Source organism: Crocodylus siamensis, chromosome 6 (assembly GCF_052110815.1).
Source record: "Crocodylus siamensis isolate JL-2025a chromosome 6, ASM5211081v1, whole genome shotgun sequence".
NCBI lineage: Eukaryota > Metazoa > Chordata > Crocodylia > Crocodylidae > Crocodylus > Crocodylus siamensis.
In genome coordinates this window covers 45,319,659-45,335,798 of record NC_143400.1, presented here as the reverse complement: position 1 = coordinate 45,335,798, position 16,140 = coordinate 45,319,659, and the positions used below count along the sequence as shown (strand labels likewise).

The following is a 16,140-nucleotide window of genomic DNA, read 5'->3' as shown; positions in this document are numbered from 1 at the left end:
GGCACTCCCTATGGGGTGCCTTGCTCTTGTGGGGGTGGGAGGGCACTGACACCCCAGTGTGCTACAAAAAGGGGCCAGTACAGCCAGACTGTGGGGGGGAGGTAGAGCAGAGGGGGTGGATATTTAATCCTTGTAGTCATGGCTGCCCTCCAGTGCCCCAGTGGAGAACAAGGGGGCACTGTGCTGGAAATGCCATTGGGTTGGGGATGGGGTTGCTGGTTGCAATGCCTCTTTATGGTGGGGGTGCGTGCCCTTCTGCAAGGAGTGGGGTGGGGGGCCCTGCTGGCAGGCACTGGGCAGGTGGGACAGGGTGAAGATAGAGTGCTCCTGCTCCCTGCTGTGGTGATTATGAGGTGGTCACAGTGCTAGTGTGCTGGAGGAGGCACCATGCAAGACAGCCCTGAATAGATGGCTCCCGTGTTTCACCCCGGAGGCAGCTGCATTGGCATAGGGTGATGTATTTGGAAGGGAGAGGGCAGCAAAGTGGATTCAGTAGGGTCTTGTCTCCTCCTCTCCCTAGCTAACCAAGGGCCCCTTTGTGCAGTTAGGCTTCCCATCATGATAGAACCATGTGTGTGTGTCAGTGTGCGCATGCAGGGGCACCTTCCGCAGTCAGTCTTGTCATGTCCAGGCCAGACCCTGAGATAGGAGCACACCTGGTTTACCTGTCTGGAATGACTGGCTGCCATGGGTAACCTAAGCTTGGTTGGGAAGGCCCAGAAGCATGCAAAGATGATGGTAGAGATCCCCTGGACCCTGGAGGTGGGAGGCAAGGGCACAGCTCCTGCCTGCTACTTTTCGCAGCAGCTGATGTGCCATGAATGACCTCTCTGGGGGGTGGGGCTGCGTCCCAAAGATGCCCTCTGCCCATGCCAAGCTCTGCTCGCTGAATGGCTTGGGGTAGTGAGGCTGCTCCATAAGGGAAGAGGACTGCAGTCCTGGGGATGCCTTGGTGTGGCCCTGATGGGTGGGGGAAACTGGGGGACCAGGCCACATGCCTGGCTTGGCAGGGACTTGTTAGCAATGTTTACGGATGGGGATCAAATCAAAGCAGAAGACTTCCACGAAACGGAGAAGGAGGGTTCTGTCCCTCCCTGTCCCAAATATCCTGCCTTTCATCTTGGGACTTTCTAATCCCTTTCAGAGCTATTTTTAAAATGTAGGCCCTGGTTTTTGAATAACACCAGCAGCAAAATTTTATTTATTTTTTACCTGCAGAAAAGTTAAATTCAATACCTGCATTTCCAAAATGAGGTGCTTTGGTCTTCTGGAGAGGAGGGAAGGTTTTGGGGGCATTGGTGCGAAAGGTTGTAAGGTTCTCAAGACTCTGCCAGTGACTTTTGGTCACAATGGGGGATGATGGGGTGGGGAAAGGAGGAGATTCCTCATATCCAAGCTGGTTCTTGAGATGTATCCTGGCCCCTCTGCAACTGGGTTGTTTTTTGGTTAAATTAGAATCATGGAATCATAGGAAGTTAGGGTTGGAAGGGACCTCAGGAGGTCACATCTAGTGCAACCCCCTGCTTGAAGCAGGATCGGCCCCAGCTAGATTATCCCAGCCAAAGCTTTGTCCAGCTGGATCTTAAAAACCTCCAATGGTTTTGGCCATTCATTGTGGGGAATGTGAATCTCATCTGGCTTTTAACACTGTCTGAGTCCCATTGGGCTAGGATCTCTGCATGCTGGGGCACTGGAGGTGGTTAAAGTAGCATCTGGAGCTGTTGGAGACTTGTTTCTGGGAACAGGGGCTGGTTGTCTCTTTTCAGCAGCCAAGCCAGAAATCTGGACTAGGTCTCACTAATCTAACCAGAGACATCAGGTGCTTTCTTCCCTCCCTTGGGATGTGTGTGGATGACTGGGCCTAGACCCCTTTGCCTGATCCAGTAACAGCTTCCTCTCTTCCAGCTGCAGCCTGTTGCCCTGCCTTTCCCAGTCATGGCCCCTGGGCAGCTCCTGACTAATCTGCTCCTGGGACTGGCTTCATCCAAAGGCACCACATGCAAGAGAGTGCCTGCCAGAGACCTTGAGGGATCTCCCAGCTCCCAGGAGGAGCTAGCATGGGCTGGCTTGGAGCCCCTCACACCCTGGGACCTTGCCGCCTGGCGGCACATGTGGCTGGAGGCCAAGCAGAGAGGGGCCAGGTATGGCTAAAGGGTGAGAGGCAGTCTCCCTGTCCTGGTACTGGGGTGGCAGGAGAGACTCTAATATGAAAGAAACAGAGCTGTCCCCTTGGGAATCCCAGGACCTGGCTGCGGGGGGGGTGGGGAGCCCTGGAACAGACACTTTCTGGGGAGATCTTGGGCCTTTGCAGAAGGCAGTGTGGCCTGGGGCGGGGGGGCTTAGGGTGCAGCGGTGATGGAGGTTGCAGGATGTGCATGGGTGGGAGGTACTAAGCAGGGGGTACTTCCTCCTGGCAGGGTGAGCAGGCCCCATTGCTCCAAGAGGGCAGTAGAGGGTGCAGTGCTGCAGAGTTTTGTTTTGTTTTGTTTTTTGGGGGGGGGAGGGGGCATTCAGCAGGGGGTGCTCATGCCCCTCCTGACCCCAGTTCAGGGTAGGGGCATGGGCAATGCTGACCCAGAGGTGCTCATGTGTGCTGTGCTGGATAGGGAGGGAGCCTGTGTGGTGCAGGAGGAAGGGAAGGGCATTGTGGGGTATCAGGTGACACTGGTTCCCCACCCTGGAACCCCACCCCACAGTGCTCAGTCTCCATCCCTTATTTCTTAACCACTGCTGCCCTCATGGCTGTAAAACATCCTCTTACCTATGGCCTCACCCAGTGCTGATTAGAGAAGAAGAATCGCTCCCCTCGATTGACAAGCGACTCTCCTGTTAATACAACCCAGGGCGCTGCTGGCTGTTTTGCATCAAGGCTCCTATTCAGCTGATGTTCTCCTGTAACCCCCAGGTATTTCTCCACAGTACTGCGGCTTGGCAGGGCATTCCCCAGTCTGTATTTGCACCTGCGATGATTCTTCTCCAAGCGCAGGACTGTGGCTTTGTCTTTGTTGAATCTTATCTGCTTGATGACTTTGCCAGTCTACCCTGGTGATTCTGGATCCTAGCCCTGACTTCCAGAGAGTCTCTGCAACTGCACCTGGCTTGGTGCTGTCCACAGACACGCTAATTTGGCCATGTCACTTTTGGAGTAGCTGTGCTGCAGCAGGGTCTCTGGCGGTTTGAGAGGGGATCACGCTGGATGATGCTGAACCCCCCAGTGTCCAGTCTCTAAGGCAAGGGACTCCTAGCAGCTCCCATCCCAGCACTTGGCCCTCATGCCTAATAGCTGCTGCCCTCATGTGGCCATGTCCCAGCAAGTCTGCCCCTGATACTGGGACTGGCTGCAGAGAGAAGGGCTAGGGTGGGACCAAAGGGACTCACTGGCTCCAAGACAGGACTAAACACATTGAGAGTCTCCAAGCAGGGGCAAGGGATCACCAAGGCTTGGGGTGGGGTGGGGTGGGGTGGGGTGGGGTAGTGGGGAGGGTGTTGTGGGTGCTCCTCATATTCTTCCTCTTGCTACCTAAGTGTGGGCTGACCTTGTGCAGTGTAACCACCAGGCCTCAACTGTGAGGTTTGTGACCCCAGTGCACTCCCCAAAGCAGCACCTAGGCCCTGAATGGGGAGGCTGCTCCATACTTTCAGGTTGCTGGCACCCAACTCCCAAAAGCCTGTGTCACGGCACTGCCTGAATGTGTCTGTGAGGCTTCTGCTGTTTGGGGAGGTATCTGAAAACACCCTGCAGATACCCAGAGAAAAGAGAAAAATGCTCTAAAAAAATGAGGAAAAATAGAAAAAGGCCCAGTAAAATAAAGAAAAACACCTAGGTAACACCTCTTGTTAGCTCAGGAACAGCACTGCACTGGCTGGGCCCTGCTACCTCCCTCTTTTGGGACTGCATTTCAGGTTTTGCCCTCTGGTGCTGGGTTGCTTTACTGCCGGAAAAGTGTGGAATGGGGATATAGTGGGGAGGGAGTGTAACTGGGAGCCCTGGGGTGGGGCACTCGAGAGGTGGACCTGTGGGGTAAGGCTGGGAGAGGCAGGTGATTCTTTCCTCAGGAGACCCTGGATGTTAGACCATGTAGGAGAGAGGGGGTGGTAAGGGTCCTGCAGAGGCCTCACAGGGCCGGACTGACTGTCCAGAGCCTGGCTGGGATCATAGTGCTGACCTGGGTGGCTTTGTCTCGGATCTGGCTGGATTTTGGATGAGGCTTTGTCAGGGCTGGCTGGTGGAGCTCTTGCTGGGCCTGGGGTGTCATCACTGGCCCCTTATGATGTCATGGCTGGGACCTAGTGATGTCATAATTTTATTCCTCCTCCCGCCCCACCTAACTCTCCACCCTGCCTGGGGTGGTGCCTGCAGCCTCCCGTGTCCCCCAGGCCTGGAGCAAGCACCCCTGGGCCCAGGGGGATGGGGAGTGGTGCCTCACAGGTGCTCCCCCCAATCCCCATTGGGTCCTGCGACCTTGAGGAGGAGGAGGTAGCAGCAGGAAGGCAGGGGCTGTTTGGGTGCTGCGGCCCCAATTGTGGCACAGTGAGTGTGAGCCAGGGGTCGGGGGACATGGGATGGATGGACACACATACACAGTTCATAATCTCTTGCTTTGCACACCCCATCTGTAACCCCCCCAACCTCAGGGCCAGCTTGCCAAAGGGGTTTAGGTTCCTGAATCCATCTGTAAAGGGCTTTTTCATTCTTCATGCAGCTGGGGGAATGATTCCCATGCTTCACTAGGAGCATGCGAGGGCCTGCAGTGAGTTGGGGGGGCATGGGATAGTGGCACCATAAGCTATCGGGAGGTGGGGATGCCCAAAAAATCAACACATTTCCTGTGAAAACAGACCCAAGAGGATGCTACAGTTTTCCAGCTAGCATGCACATGGGCATGTGTGTATGTGCGCATGTATTTGGGGAGAAGAGGGGTTTGAGCCTGGCCTATAGCATCATAGGAAAGGAGGACTGGAAGGGTCCTCTCAAGGTCATCTTGTCCGGCCTCCAAAGAAGCAGAGCTGCAATCCTGGGAGAGAGGTACCAATATGAGTTTGGAAGGGGTTATTTTTCTGGCCAAGTGCTGGAAGGAAGTCAAGTACAGGGTGTACATTGCCTGGGAAACAAAGGGTGGGTCTGGCTCGGTGCTGGATGGGTTGCATGTGTGTGGGCACAGAGTCACTGCTTTTTGCCCCCAAATGGTGATGTTTCAGCCCATGCCTGTGTTGCCCCATGCTGATCTCAAGTTGTAGCAGGGGAAGTTGAAGTTAGATATTAGGAAGAACTTTCTCACGAGGAGGGTAGTAAAACACTGGACCAGGTTACCCAGAGAGGTTGTGGAATCTCCATTCTTGGAGGCATTTAAGACCCAGCTAGACAAAACATTGGCTAGGACGATCTAGTTGGGGATGGTCCTGCTTTGAGCAGGGGATTGAACTAGATGTGACCCCCTGCGGTCCCTTCCAAGCCTCATGGTCTATGATTCTATGATATGTGCTCCTCCCCACCATATCCCTTCTCATCAGTGGCCCCTTCTCCTGCTCCCTTCCAGAACCCACTGCCCACTGGGGCTGGGATGCCCCCCGGTGCTGCCGACCCATGTCTCACGTGCCCCAGCATTGGCCGGTCCTTACCCTTGTCCTCGGCCTGGGCTGGGCGGAGCTGGAAGGAGAATTTCCACTACCGGGACCGACGCCTGTCCCGTGCACTGCTGCAGCAAGTGGAGGCTTCGCTGGCCGAGCTGGGCCTGGCCGTCTCATGGCTGTGCAGGGAGCCTGGCCAGGGAACCCCCAAGCCATGGTGGAGAGGCATGAGGAAGGACTGAAAGGCCAGCAGGAGCATCGGTCAATAAAGAGCTGGTGGTTATGATGATACCCTTCAGCTGTGCAAATGTTGTAAGGGGGGGAGAGGGGCAGAGGTTGGGGCTGGTGGGGAGGGGCCTGCGGTGGGTGTAGGAAGGAACAGAGGGGCATCCTCGAATGGGTGGGGGGCAGGGTACACCCCCTTTTTCTGAGTAGGCTCAGCTGGGGGTGACAGCTCACAGCCAGCCCTGAAGTCACAATTGCCCCAGAGGCTGCACAGCTCGCTAGCATGAGGGGAGCAAGGAGGAGGCATGCCCTGATATGGGGAACGTGGTGTCTCAGGAGGTGGGCGCCTGGGGGCTGGGGTGGCTAAGCAGCTGGTGGAGGGGCCGGCAGGGGGTGAGTGTAAGGTGGGGAGATGGGGGTATGTGGCCCCTTGGCTTTGGGTGGGTGGGAAGCAGGAAGGTGGCAGCCATTGGTCATGGCTGGAAGGGTCAGGGGATGCACGCAACCATCTCCCCCCCACTGGCTTCCCTGCTTCCAGGCTGGTACCTCTGTGCACATGGTCTCATTTCTTCCTACAGACTTCAATCTTCCCCCTAGCCAGAGGCCCCCTGTGGTCCCTGTGTGTCCATATGCAGAGCATCCTTTCCCCCTTCACACCCTTCCTCATACACTCACTCTTCTCCTGCTGCACACAGGCCTTCCCCCTCAGTGCAGCCTGTACAGGGTAGAGATTAGGAGGGGAACCATGACTCCCATCCCAGATCTGGGGAGTGGCTTATCCTGTGCCCCCTGCCCTTTCCCACCCCTCTCTTGTCTTCCAGCCCTGCACTGTGCCACTCATGCCACTCAAGATGCCTTCTCAGGACCTGGAGACCCTACCCTGGGGCTTGGCCCCCACCAGGAGATGCTGGTGGGCCTGGATGAGACCTTCAGCCCCTCCCTTCTCCTCCTACTCCTCGCTGTGGGTGGCTGGTGATGGAGGTGAGCAGGAGGAGAATTACCGCTACCAGCGCCTCAGCGGCCATCAGGTCTCAGCTGTGGGAACTGAAGAAGTGGGTGCTCTTCTGCTGCCCACCTCCCCCTGGGCTCCACAGGACAGGGCCTTGGGTGCTCCCACCCCACTCCGCTACTTGGCCGAGCCCCAGATGGTGGTGGAGGGGCACCCAACACTGTATCTGCACTAGCCCTGTTACCTCTAGGGCCAAGAATAAACAGGGTGGAGGCCACCTCTTGGGGCCTCTCCTGGTACTGCTTTGTGGCATTTCCATAGCTGATTGCTGTGCTGGCATGGGGGAAAGGGGTGATGTTGTGATGCCTTATGGGTTATGGGAGGTGGTGGAAGCAGTTCAAAATGAAACTGGATAAATTGCTGGATGATAGATCTATTAATGGTTACTGAACAGAACGGTTGGAGATGTTTCCTCTGGCATCCCTAACTCGTTAATGGTAGATGCCAGTGAAGGCACTGAGTAGGGGATAGATCACATTATAGATACCCCATTCAATTCTTTTCCTCTATAGCATCCACTTGTACCACCGTTGGAGGCAGCATGTTGGGCTAGATGGACCATTGGTTCTGACCCAATCTGCTGGCACTTATGTTCTTGTGTTCCTTTGTGGGCCCCTTTGAAACCTCATCCACTGTATGTCTTCTGTAGGGCTGAGCTATGCCCCAGCCCCAAACTAGGGAGCAATGCCCATCACTCAGTCCAGAAAGTGACCTTTTATGTCAGAAAAGACTTCAAAAATTAGGTGGAGAACCTAGAAAAACACCCCTGGCTCCCAGATGCAAGAAGCCATGAGTCTTCTAGAGGTTCTTTGGGGTTTATTTCCCACCCCCCCTTGTTGTTTTTCTTTTTGCTGGTGGGGTGCAAAAGACTGGTGAGGGCAGCAGATACTGTCCTGGGAGATTTTCCATCCAACCTATAGCTCCACTTTTTCATAGCACAGAACAGTTTGGGTGGAGACTATGTTTTAGCTGGTCACCTTTCCCTTTGCCAAGGGTACAGGTGGTGGTGGGGCTATGCCTGCTACTGAGTCTCTGGGAACTGTTCCTCTCTGAGATTTTCCTCCAGGAACAGAGCTGAGCTGGGTGTTTGATAGAGTGGGTGGTAAGAGAGAGAGAGAGTTGGTCCATTGCTCCTGCATCTAATTCTAAAGCCACATTGGTAAACTTGAATGGCAGGGGAGGGGAGGGCTAAACTCAAGATTCTCCTTTTCTCTGGGATGATAAATGCCTGAAAGACCCTGAAGTAGTGGGGACCGCAGATTTCTCTTAGAGGATGGGTCTGTTCCTGCTGGGAACACCGGTTACTAACTAGATCCCCTTAGGCCCTTCCTGTGTCTCAGATCCAAGGCAGCTGCCTTGCCTGATCTCCATAACACAATTTAGAGAACCTCCCTTCAGTGCCTGTGTTTGTGGCTCCAGCTGTTCCTCCTACCCTTACATTGCCTTCCCTGGAGTGTGTCCCAAGCGGGCCTGTCTCCAGGGCTGGCTGCCTTGATAAGTAGTATGGCATTAAGGAGAAGTTCTCTGGTGGATCTTTGTCACCGTGAATTAGCAGCACCTTGAGGGAGAGGGCTAGAGGCACGGCCCTTTCAGTGTCCCAGCAACAGCCTGAGGTGCCTCTGCTCCATCTCCTACCATGGACCATGTGAAGAACTCTTTCTGCCTTGCTCTGAGATGTAGACAGCTGGACCTAGCAGCTCTTGTGGGGAGTCGCAGCTTGCCTGTGAGCTGAGGAGCAGTGCTGAGATCCAGCCCGGAGCCACCACGTCATGTCCTGCCAGGAATCACAGGCATGCTTACGCGGACTCGACTTGGTGGCATAGATGTGAGTCACGCCAGTGGGAGAGGGAGGCATTGGTGCCTGTGTGGGGAAATCTCACATTCATTTTGGGGCAGCCAGGACCACAGGTGCTCACCAATGCACGCTTGTAGACACTGCACACATTCACAACTACACACAGGTGAAACACAGGCATATGTGAATAAGAACAACAAAACAGGTTTTAGTTTGGAGCAGTAAGCAACCCCAGCAGACTCTATGTTTGTATCCTGCATGCCTGGCTAGCTGTTGAACTGATGGACTATCTCCAATGACCAACTGAGTTTCTTTAGTTAGGGATTATCTTCTAATTATAATTCTTATCACTACAACATACAGTTGGTATCACCCTCTGTGCTGAGCCTCCCACAGTGACCCACACCTTCTCACACTCATTGCCTGGGTCTTGGGCTCAGGCAAACATTAGCTTAGCCACTGCTCCAAACACCCACGTTCCCAGTGACATTCACTATCCATGTACATGTTCATGAACACATCTGGTCAAACTTGTGTGTGGGGCAAGAAAGTAGCTCAGGTAGGTCAAGTTTTCTATCTGTTCTTGTTTTCCAGCAAAACTTTATTCTGTATAGTGCACTTATTTTTTTTTATCTAAATGGTGTCTAATAATTTATCTAGAAAGCATCAGGCAATAACAACAGACAGACAGACTGGAACAGAGTAAGGTGTAGGAGAGAGATATAAGAAACAATTTGTTTCAGACGTGTCAAGCTCTGCAGAGGACAGATAGGAAATGTAGAGGGTTTTTTTTCTCCTCTAGACACAATCTGTGGGGAACTGGGAAACAATTTTCAGATGACCATACATTTTTTTCCCACCAAACTTCCAAATTCATGCTGCCTGAAGCAGCTTGCAAATCTACCTAGGTTTCCATGTATTAAGCTTATAAAACTTATAAAATTATAAATGTTCACCTTTTTAAAGTTAAATGTTCCATTTTTTCAGTTGTGTTGATTCTGCTTTACTGAACTTAAAGCATATTGTGCAACTCAAAATTGAAAAAGTTTCATCCCATTTAAGAATTCATATTACAAACACTTTGACTCAAAACTTTTTTCTTTATTTTACTCTTTGATTCACTGATTTTTTCCCCCCATCAGTTTTCAAAAAAAAAAAAAATTGGCTTTAGTACAGCTGTATGTCTTTTAGCCTCATGTATTTGATCAAATTAGTTCAAAGTGATTAATTAAAGTAACACCATTATGAGGACATTCTTGTTTAGGACTGAGAGAGATGTTTTTTTTTTTTAACATAGATAGATTTTATGTCAGCAATACAACCCAGGCTAAACTTGTAACAGTTTAAGAGATAGCAAAAAACCAGATGCAACATTTTAACTAGATTCATTTTTTTCCTTTAAGATACTAGCATTAGCCACTCTCCCTGTAGGTGACTGGAGAGAGTCCAGCGGAGGGCAATGAAAACTGTGAGGGGGTTGGGGCACATGACTTAGGAAGAGAGGTTGAGGGAGCTGGGCTTATTTAGTTTGGAGAAGAAAAGACTGAGGTGGGATTTAATAGTCTGGTTTCAAGGAGCATGGAGCTGGACTGTTCTCAGTGGTCGCAGATAATAGAACAAGGAGCAATAGTCTCCAGTTGCAGTAAGGGAAAGTTGTGGTTAGATATTAGGAAAAACTTGTGCTAGAAGGTTAGAAAAGCACTGGAATGGGTTACCCAGAGAGGTTGTAGAGTGTCCATCCTTGGAGGTTTTTAAGACCTGGGTATACAAAGCTTTGGCTGGGATAGTTGAGTTGGAGCTGATCCTGTTTTGAACAGGGGGTTGAACTAGATGACCTCCTGACTTCCCTTCTAACCCTAATTTTCTATGATCTAGGTTTCAGTGATTTCTGTACTGCTTTGTCCTTCCTTTTTTTGCAGCATCTGTCCTGCCTTTGCCCCTCATTCCCTTTGCATCATTATCTGCCTGTCCTTTGGTAGTACCCATCTCTCTGGAACACTATTCATTAGGAAGCCCAGTCCCTGTCAGGGTTGGTTTTCAGGGCCTCCTTATAAAAGGCAGGGAATTTATAAGAAGAAGGGGAACTCCAAAGCAGGGCTAATTGTGGATATCACCTTTTTTTATAAAGCATCTTTAAAGTCAAAGCCAAATGTGAGTGACAGGCACAGGACTGACTGCTCGTTGGATGAAAAGCAACTCAAGACTAAACAGCAAAGAGCCAATTAGGGAAAAGAAAATGGTTTGAAGGCTGGAAAATAAATGTTCCTTTATGTTGAGATACCTTAAGAAGGAAAATATGGTTGGGCTTATGACATAAAGGTGGAAAGTTGGGTTCATTATAGTAGATAAGGACCTTCATGGCAACAGAGTACCAGCTTCTAAAGAGATCTGTGCTTTCATGGAGAAAGATGCAGAAAGAACCAATGGCTAGATGCTGAAACCAAATGACTTCAAATGAGAAGAAAGGCAAGTTTTTCCCTTCTCTTTTACCAGTGAGGCGGATGAGCTACTGAAACAAGCTGTCTAGGGAGGTGGTAGTTTCCCTTGATACCTTTGCACCTAAACTGCATGCCTTTCTAGAAGATTATAGCTTAGCCATAATGCAAGTTTCTTGGGCTTGGTGTGGGGGATAGCTGGGCTAGATTTTTGGCCTGTGATGATTTTAATGTCTGAGAGGCAAGGAATTTTTGTGGTACCTTTTACTGGATCACCTGCATATATACCCTCAGAACTTGAGGAAGGGCACTTGATGCCTGAGGGCTTGTCTAACAGCTTTCCCAATTATACAGGTGGTGCAATAAAAGATATCACTAAAAATTCCTTGCCTCAGACATTACCTGGGCCATCACAGCTACAGCAACAGTCCAGCGCTGCTACACAACATGATTTTAATGGTCCCTTCTAGGCCTACACCAGGTAGATCCATTAAAGCTTTTTGCCTAGTATGTCAATGGGTAAATCTGAGGTTGCTTGGGACCTTAACTGTCTCCAAGGTGAAACATGCTCAGACTGCTTTAGCAATTGAACATTGTCAGGTGTTGCCTAGTATCAGGGTGGAGGAGGGGGCAGTTTTAATATGGCTTGGGTACCCTGATGTTTCCAGATCTATCAACTGGCGCTTTGTTGTATTGAGTTCTTCATTCACAGCAGAAGGTAAATCTTCCTTGGCTTTGGACAAGGTGATGCAACCAGAGTCTTTGAGGCAAATCCTCTTCTGCTGGCAGACCTCTCTTCGCAGCTCCCCTGAACCTCATCCCCACTCCTCCACCCCTCCCTGCAAGCAGTGAAACATCCCTCTCCTCTTTGCAGAGTTCAACCCATGATTAACGCCACAGCCTCTGTCCAGGAGTTCATCCTGCTCGGCTTCCCCACCGCCCCAGCCCTCCACCTCCTCCTCTTCTGCCTGGTCCTGATCAACTATCTGCTGACGCTTTCTGGGAATGCGGTCATCATTGGAATCACCCTCTCTGATCACCGGCTCTGTAGCCCCATGTACTTCTTCCTGCGTAACTTTTCCTTCGTGGAGATATGGTTCACCTCTGTCACAGTGCCCAAGCTCCTGGCCAGCTTCCTCCAGGGCCCTCAGACGATTTCCTTTGCTGGCTGCATGATCCAGTGCTACTTCTATTTCCTTCTGGGGGCTGCTGAGTTCCTGCTTTTGGGTGTCATGTCTTTTGACCGCTACCAAGCCATCTGCAATCCACTCCGTTACCCAGCACTCATGACTGGGCGCTTTTGCTTGCAGCTGGTATGTGGCTCCTGGGCCATGGCTTTTGCAACCATCCTGGGGCCGCTCATTCTGGTGACTGGGCTGCCCTACTGTGGCCCCAACATCATCAACCATTTCTTCTGTGACCGGACACCACTGGTGGGGCTGTCCTGCTCAGGGACCCAAGGGGTTGAAACTGTCAATTTGGTGCTGGCTGCGGTGCTGATATTGGGTTCGCTGGTGTTGACAGGCATCTCCTATGGCTACATTGTCCTGGCAGTGCTTCGCATTCCCTCCCTGCATGGGCGCCGCAAGGCCTTTTCTACTTGTGCTTCACACATGGTAGTGGTGACCATTGTCTACGGCAGCCACATCTTCATGCATGTCCGCACCAGCCACACCTACCCAGAGCAGGTGGACAAGGTGGTGGCCCTGATGACCAGTGTGGTGGCCCCATCACTCAACCCCTTCATCTATACCCTGCGCAATGAGAAGGTCAAGGAAGCCCTGTGGGATGTGGCACAGAGGACCAGGATCTTAGCCACCAAGGGGAAAGCAGTAGAGGAAATGGGGGAGAAAGCTTAGATAGAGTGCAGTGGGGGAGGCTTTGGACTTGTGCAGGAAGGTGGAGGGAAAACTGGAAACAGTCTGGACACCTGGTTTCCATCCCTGGCTCTAGGGGTGGGAATGAGGATTTCTGGGTTTAAAAAACAGGGACTCATGGCCTGGACTCCTGGGATTTATCTTCAACCCTGGGAGCGAAGTGGCATCCAGAGCTAAGAGCAGGAGAAACTGGGAGTCCAGATTCCTGGGTCCTGTCTCAGCTCTGTGAAGATGTTCAGCCATGAGTTGGAGGGCAAGAAGACTGGACTGTTGGGTTCTTTGCCCAAGTTTGGGAGAGCAAAGGGATCTGGAACTGTAGAGCCTGAACTCCACAGTTTCAGGTCACAGCCCTGGGAGAGGAGCTGTATCTACCTGGATAGGCTCCAAGACTCCTGGGTTCAATCCCTGGTTTTGGGAGAGGAGGGTAGGTTCAAGGGTTAAAACGGGGAGACTGGGAACCAGGACTCCATGACTGTTTCTCTAGTTTTTGGAGTTAAGTAGGGAGTAGTTAGAGCAGGAGGATGGGAGCCTGGACTCCAGGATTTTCTCTCCAGCAATGTGCATTTGGTTTTTGAATTAAAAGAAAAGTAGAGAGTGGGTGATTTGAAAAGCAAAGTGAAAATTACTGGATTCTCGTAAGTGAAATCTCACATGAATAGTCTGAAGCATTATTGCAATGTTTTACTGTCCCCCTTTTTTTTTTTTAAGACACTATTACATATTTTATTTTCAGAATAAGTAAGTTTCATGCAAGTCTGAGAATAAGGGACCAAAGGCTCTTTTGTAATTTTATCCAGGAGGCTATCTCCATCTTTAGGTTCTCAAATGTCTTTAGGAATCTGGCCCTTAGCCCTCCTTTTCTGTATGTGTTTGGGACAAAATGGATTAAACCTGTCCATATTTAAACTGCTGAGTTTAAAAAAGTTAATATATACTACTACTTGTACTCTTTTTAGTTATCCTGAGATGCCTCCTAGTGGCTAAATTGTAAAATAACTCTTAACCGTTTTTTAAAATTTATTTTAAAGTCCTATTTCTATTTCAATAAACATTGTTTCTGTGTCTCATCGCATTTTTGGATTCTGATTCACATCAGTGTAGATCAGAGACATTGAAAGATTAATTTTGGAAATGACAGTATCTGAAAAAAATATATCTGGAATAATTTGAGGAGGAAGGGAAAATGAATTAAAATGAGGGCCTTGAGGAGTTCAGAGTGTTTAGTTTATGAACAAGAGGAAAGAAAGAGATTGATTGTGATGTGTAAGTATTTATACAGGGAGAAAATATGAGGGGAGCAAGGGGCAGCCTAATCTAATACAGAAAGGCATTAACACTACTAATGCCAGGAATATTACAGGGAAATCTGGGTGAGGGGGATCCCCTACCCTCCATCAATGCTGACCTCATGAAGGAACACCTTGAGAAGCTGGATACCTTCAAGTCAGCTGGCCCTGACAACCTGCACCCCAGGGTACTCAAGGAGCTGGCGAGCATCATAGCCCAGCCCCTGGCACAGATCTTTGAAAACTCCTGGTGCTCTGGTGTAGTGCCCGAAGACTGGAAGAAGGCCAATGTGGTGCCGATCTTCAAGAAAGGGAGGAGAGTGGATCTGGCTAACTACAGGCCCATTAGCCTGACTTCTATCCTGGGGAAGATCTTAGAAAAGTTTATTAAGGAGGCCATCCTTGAGGGACTGGCCCAGGCTAACATTCTAAGGGACAGCCAGCATGGGTTTGTTGCGGGTAGGTCTTGTTTGACCAATCTCATTTCCTTCTATGACCAGGTGACCTATCACCTGGAGAAGGGAGAAGAGATTGATGTCATATATCTTGACTTCAAAAAAGCTTTTGATCTGGTATCCCATGATCACCTCTTGGCCAAACTGCCCAGTTGTGGCTTTGGCTCCACCACGATCTACTGGCTGGGAAATTGGCTTCGTGGTCGGACCCAGAGGGTTGTGATTGATGGCAGTCACTCATCGTGGTGCCCTGTGACCAGTGGGGTCCCCCAAGGCTCTGTCCTTGGACCTATACTGTTCAACATATTCATTAACGATGTGGACATTGGAGTCAGGAGTGGACTGGCCAAGTTCGCCGATGACACCAAACTTTGGGGCAAAGCATCCACGCCAGAAGATAGGCGGATGATCCAGGCTGACCTGGACAAGCTCAGCAAATGGGCAGACGAGAACCTCATGGTGTTTAACACTGATAAATGCAAGGTTCTCCACTTTGGGAGGAGAAACCTGCAGCACCCTTATAGGCTCGGCAGTGCTACGTTGGTTAGCACTACAGAAGAAAAAGACTTGGGGGTCATCATTGACCACAAGATGAACATGAGCCTCCAATGCGATGCTGCGGCTAGTAAAGCGACCAAAATGCTGGCGTGCATCCATAGATGCTTCTCGAGCAAATCCCGGGACGTCATTCTCCCCTTGTACTCGGCCTTGGTGAGGCCGCAGCTGAGTACTGCGTCCAGTTTTGGGCTCCACAATTCAAAAAGGATGTGGAGAAGCTTGAGAGGGTCCAGAGGAGAGCCACGCGCATGATCAGAGGTCAGGAAAACAGATCTTACGATGACAGGCTGAGAGCCATGGGACTCTTTAGCCTGGAAAAGCGCAGGCTCAGGGGTGATCTGATGGCCACCTATAAGTTTATCAGGGGTGACCACCAGGATCTGGGGGAACGTCTGTTCACCAGAGCGCCCCATGGGATGACGAGGTCGAACGGTCACAAACTCCTGCAAGACCGTTTCAGGCTGGACATAAGGAAGAATTTCTTTGCTGTCCGAGCCCCCAAGGTCTGGAACAGTCTGCCAGTGGAGGTGGTTCAAGCGCCTACGTTGAACACCTTCAAGAGTAAATTGGATGTTTATCTTGCTGGGATCCTATGACCCCAGCTGACTTCCTGCCCTTTGGGCAGGGGGCTGGACTCGATGATCTCCCGAGGTCCCTTCCAGCCCTAATGTCTATGAAATCTATGAAATCTATATTATTTCCAAATGAGTAACAGTAATTAATAATTGGAGGAAAGTCCCTGGGAAATGGGAGCATTGTTTATCTTACGTGTGTTCAAAGGAAGGCTTGAGTGACTTCTTGGAAAATTAACACCAGTCAAAATACAAGTCAAATGGACTTAATATAAGAGGAATTCTATGACCCCTGTTATACAAACCTAATGATTAATTCAGCCTATAACAGCCTCTCGGTGTGTCCAGGCAGGAGCTCAC

General features: G+C 50.7%; 1 protein-coding gene and 1 long non-coding RNA gene across 3 annotated transcripts; both read left to right on the top strand.

The window, feature by feature from the left end:
- The first annotated feature begins 124 nt into the window (after positions 1-124).
- Positions 125-6,932, top strand: LOC149862556 (uncharacterized). 2 transcript variants are annotated; one of them, XR_016442993.1, is made up of 4 exons: positions 125-2,141; positions 2,778-2,905; positions 5,538-5,844; positions 6,615-6,932. It is a non-coding gene; the product is annotated as an uncharacterized LOC149862556 (long non-coding RNA). The 2 variants fall into 2 exon arrangements; XR_016442992.1 differs by lacking the exon at positions 6,615-6,932 and having other exon boundaries at positions 5,538-5,856.
- Positions 6,933-11,322: 4,390 nt separating this feature from the next.
- LOC149862555 (olfactory receptor 6M1-like) lies at positions 11,323-12,891 on the top strand. The gene has a single exon (XM_090053996.1). It carries the CDS (start codon positions 11,917-11,919, stop codon positions 12,889-12,891), a length of 975 nt encoding a protein of 324 aa, XP_089910122.1. The 5' UTR covers positions 11,323-11,916.
- The last annotated feature ends 3,249 nt before the right edge of the window (positions 12,892-16,140 follow it).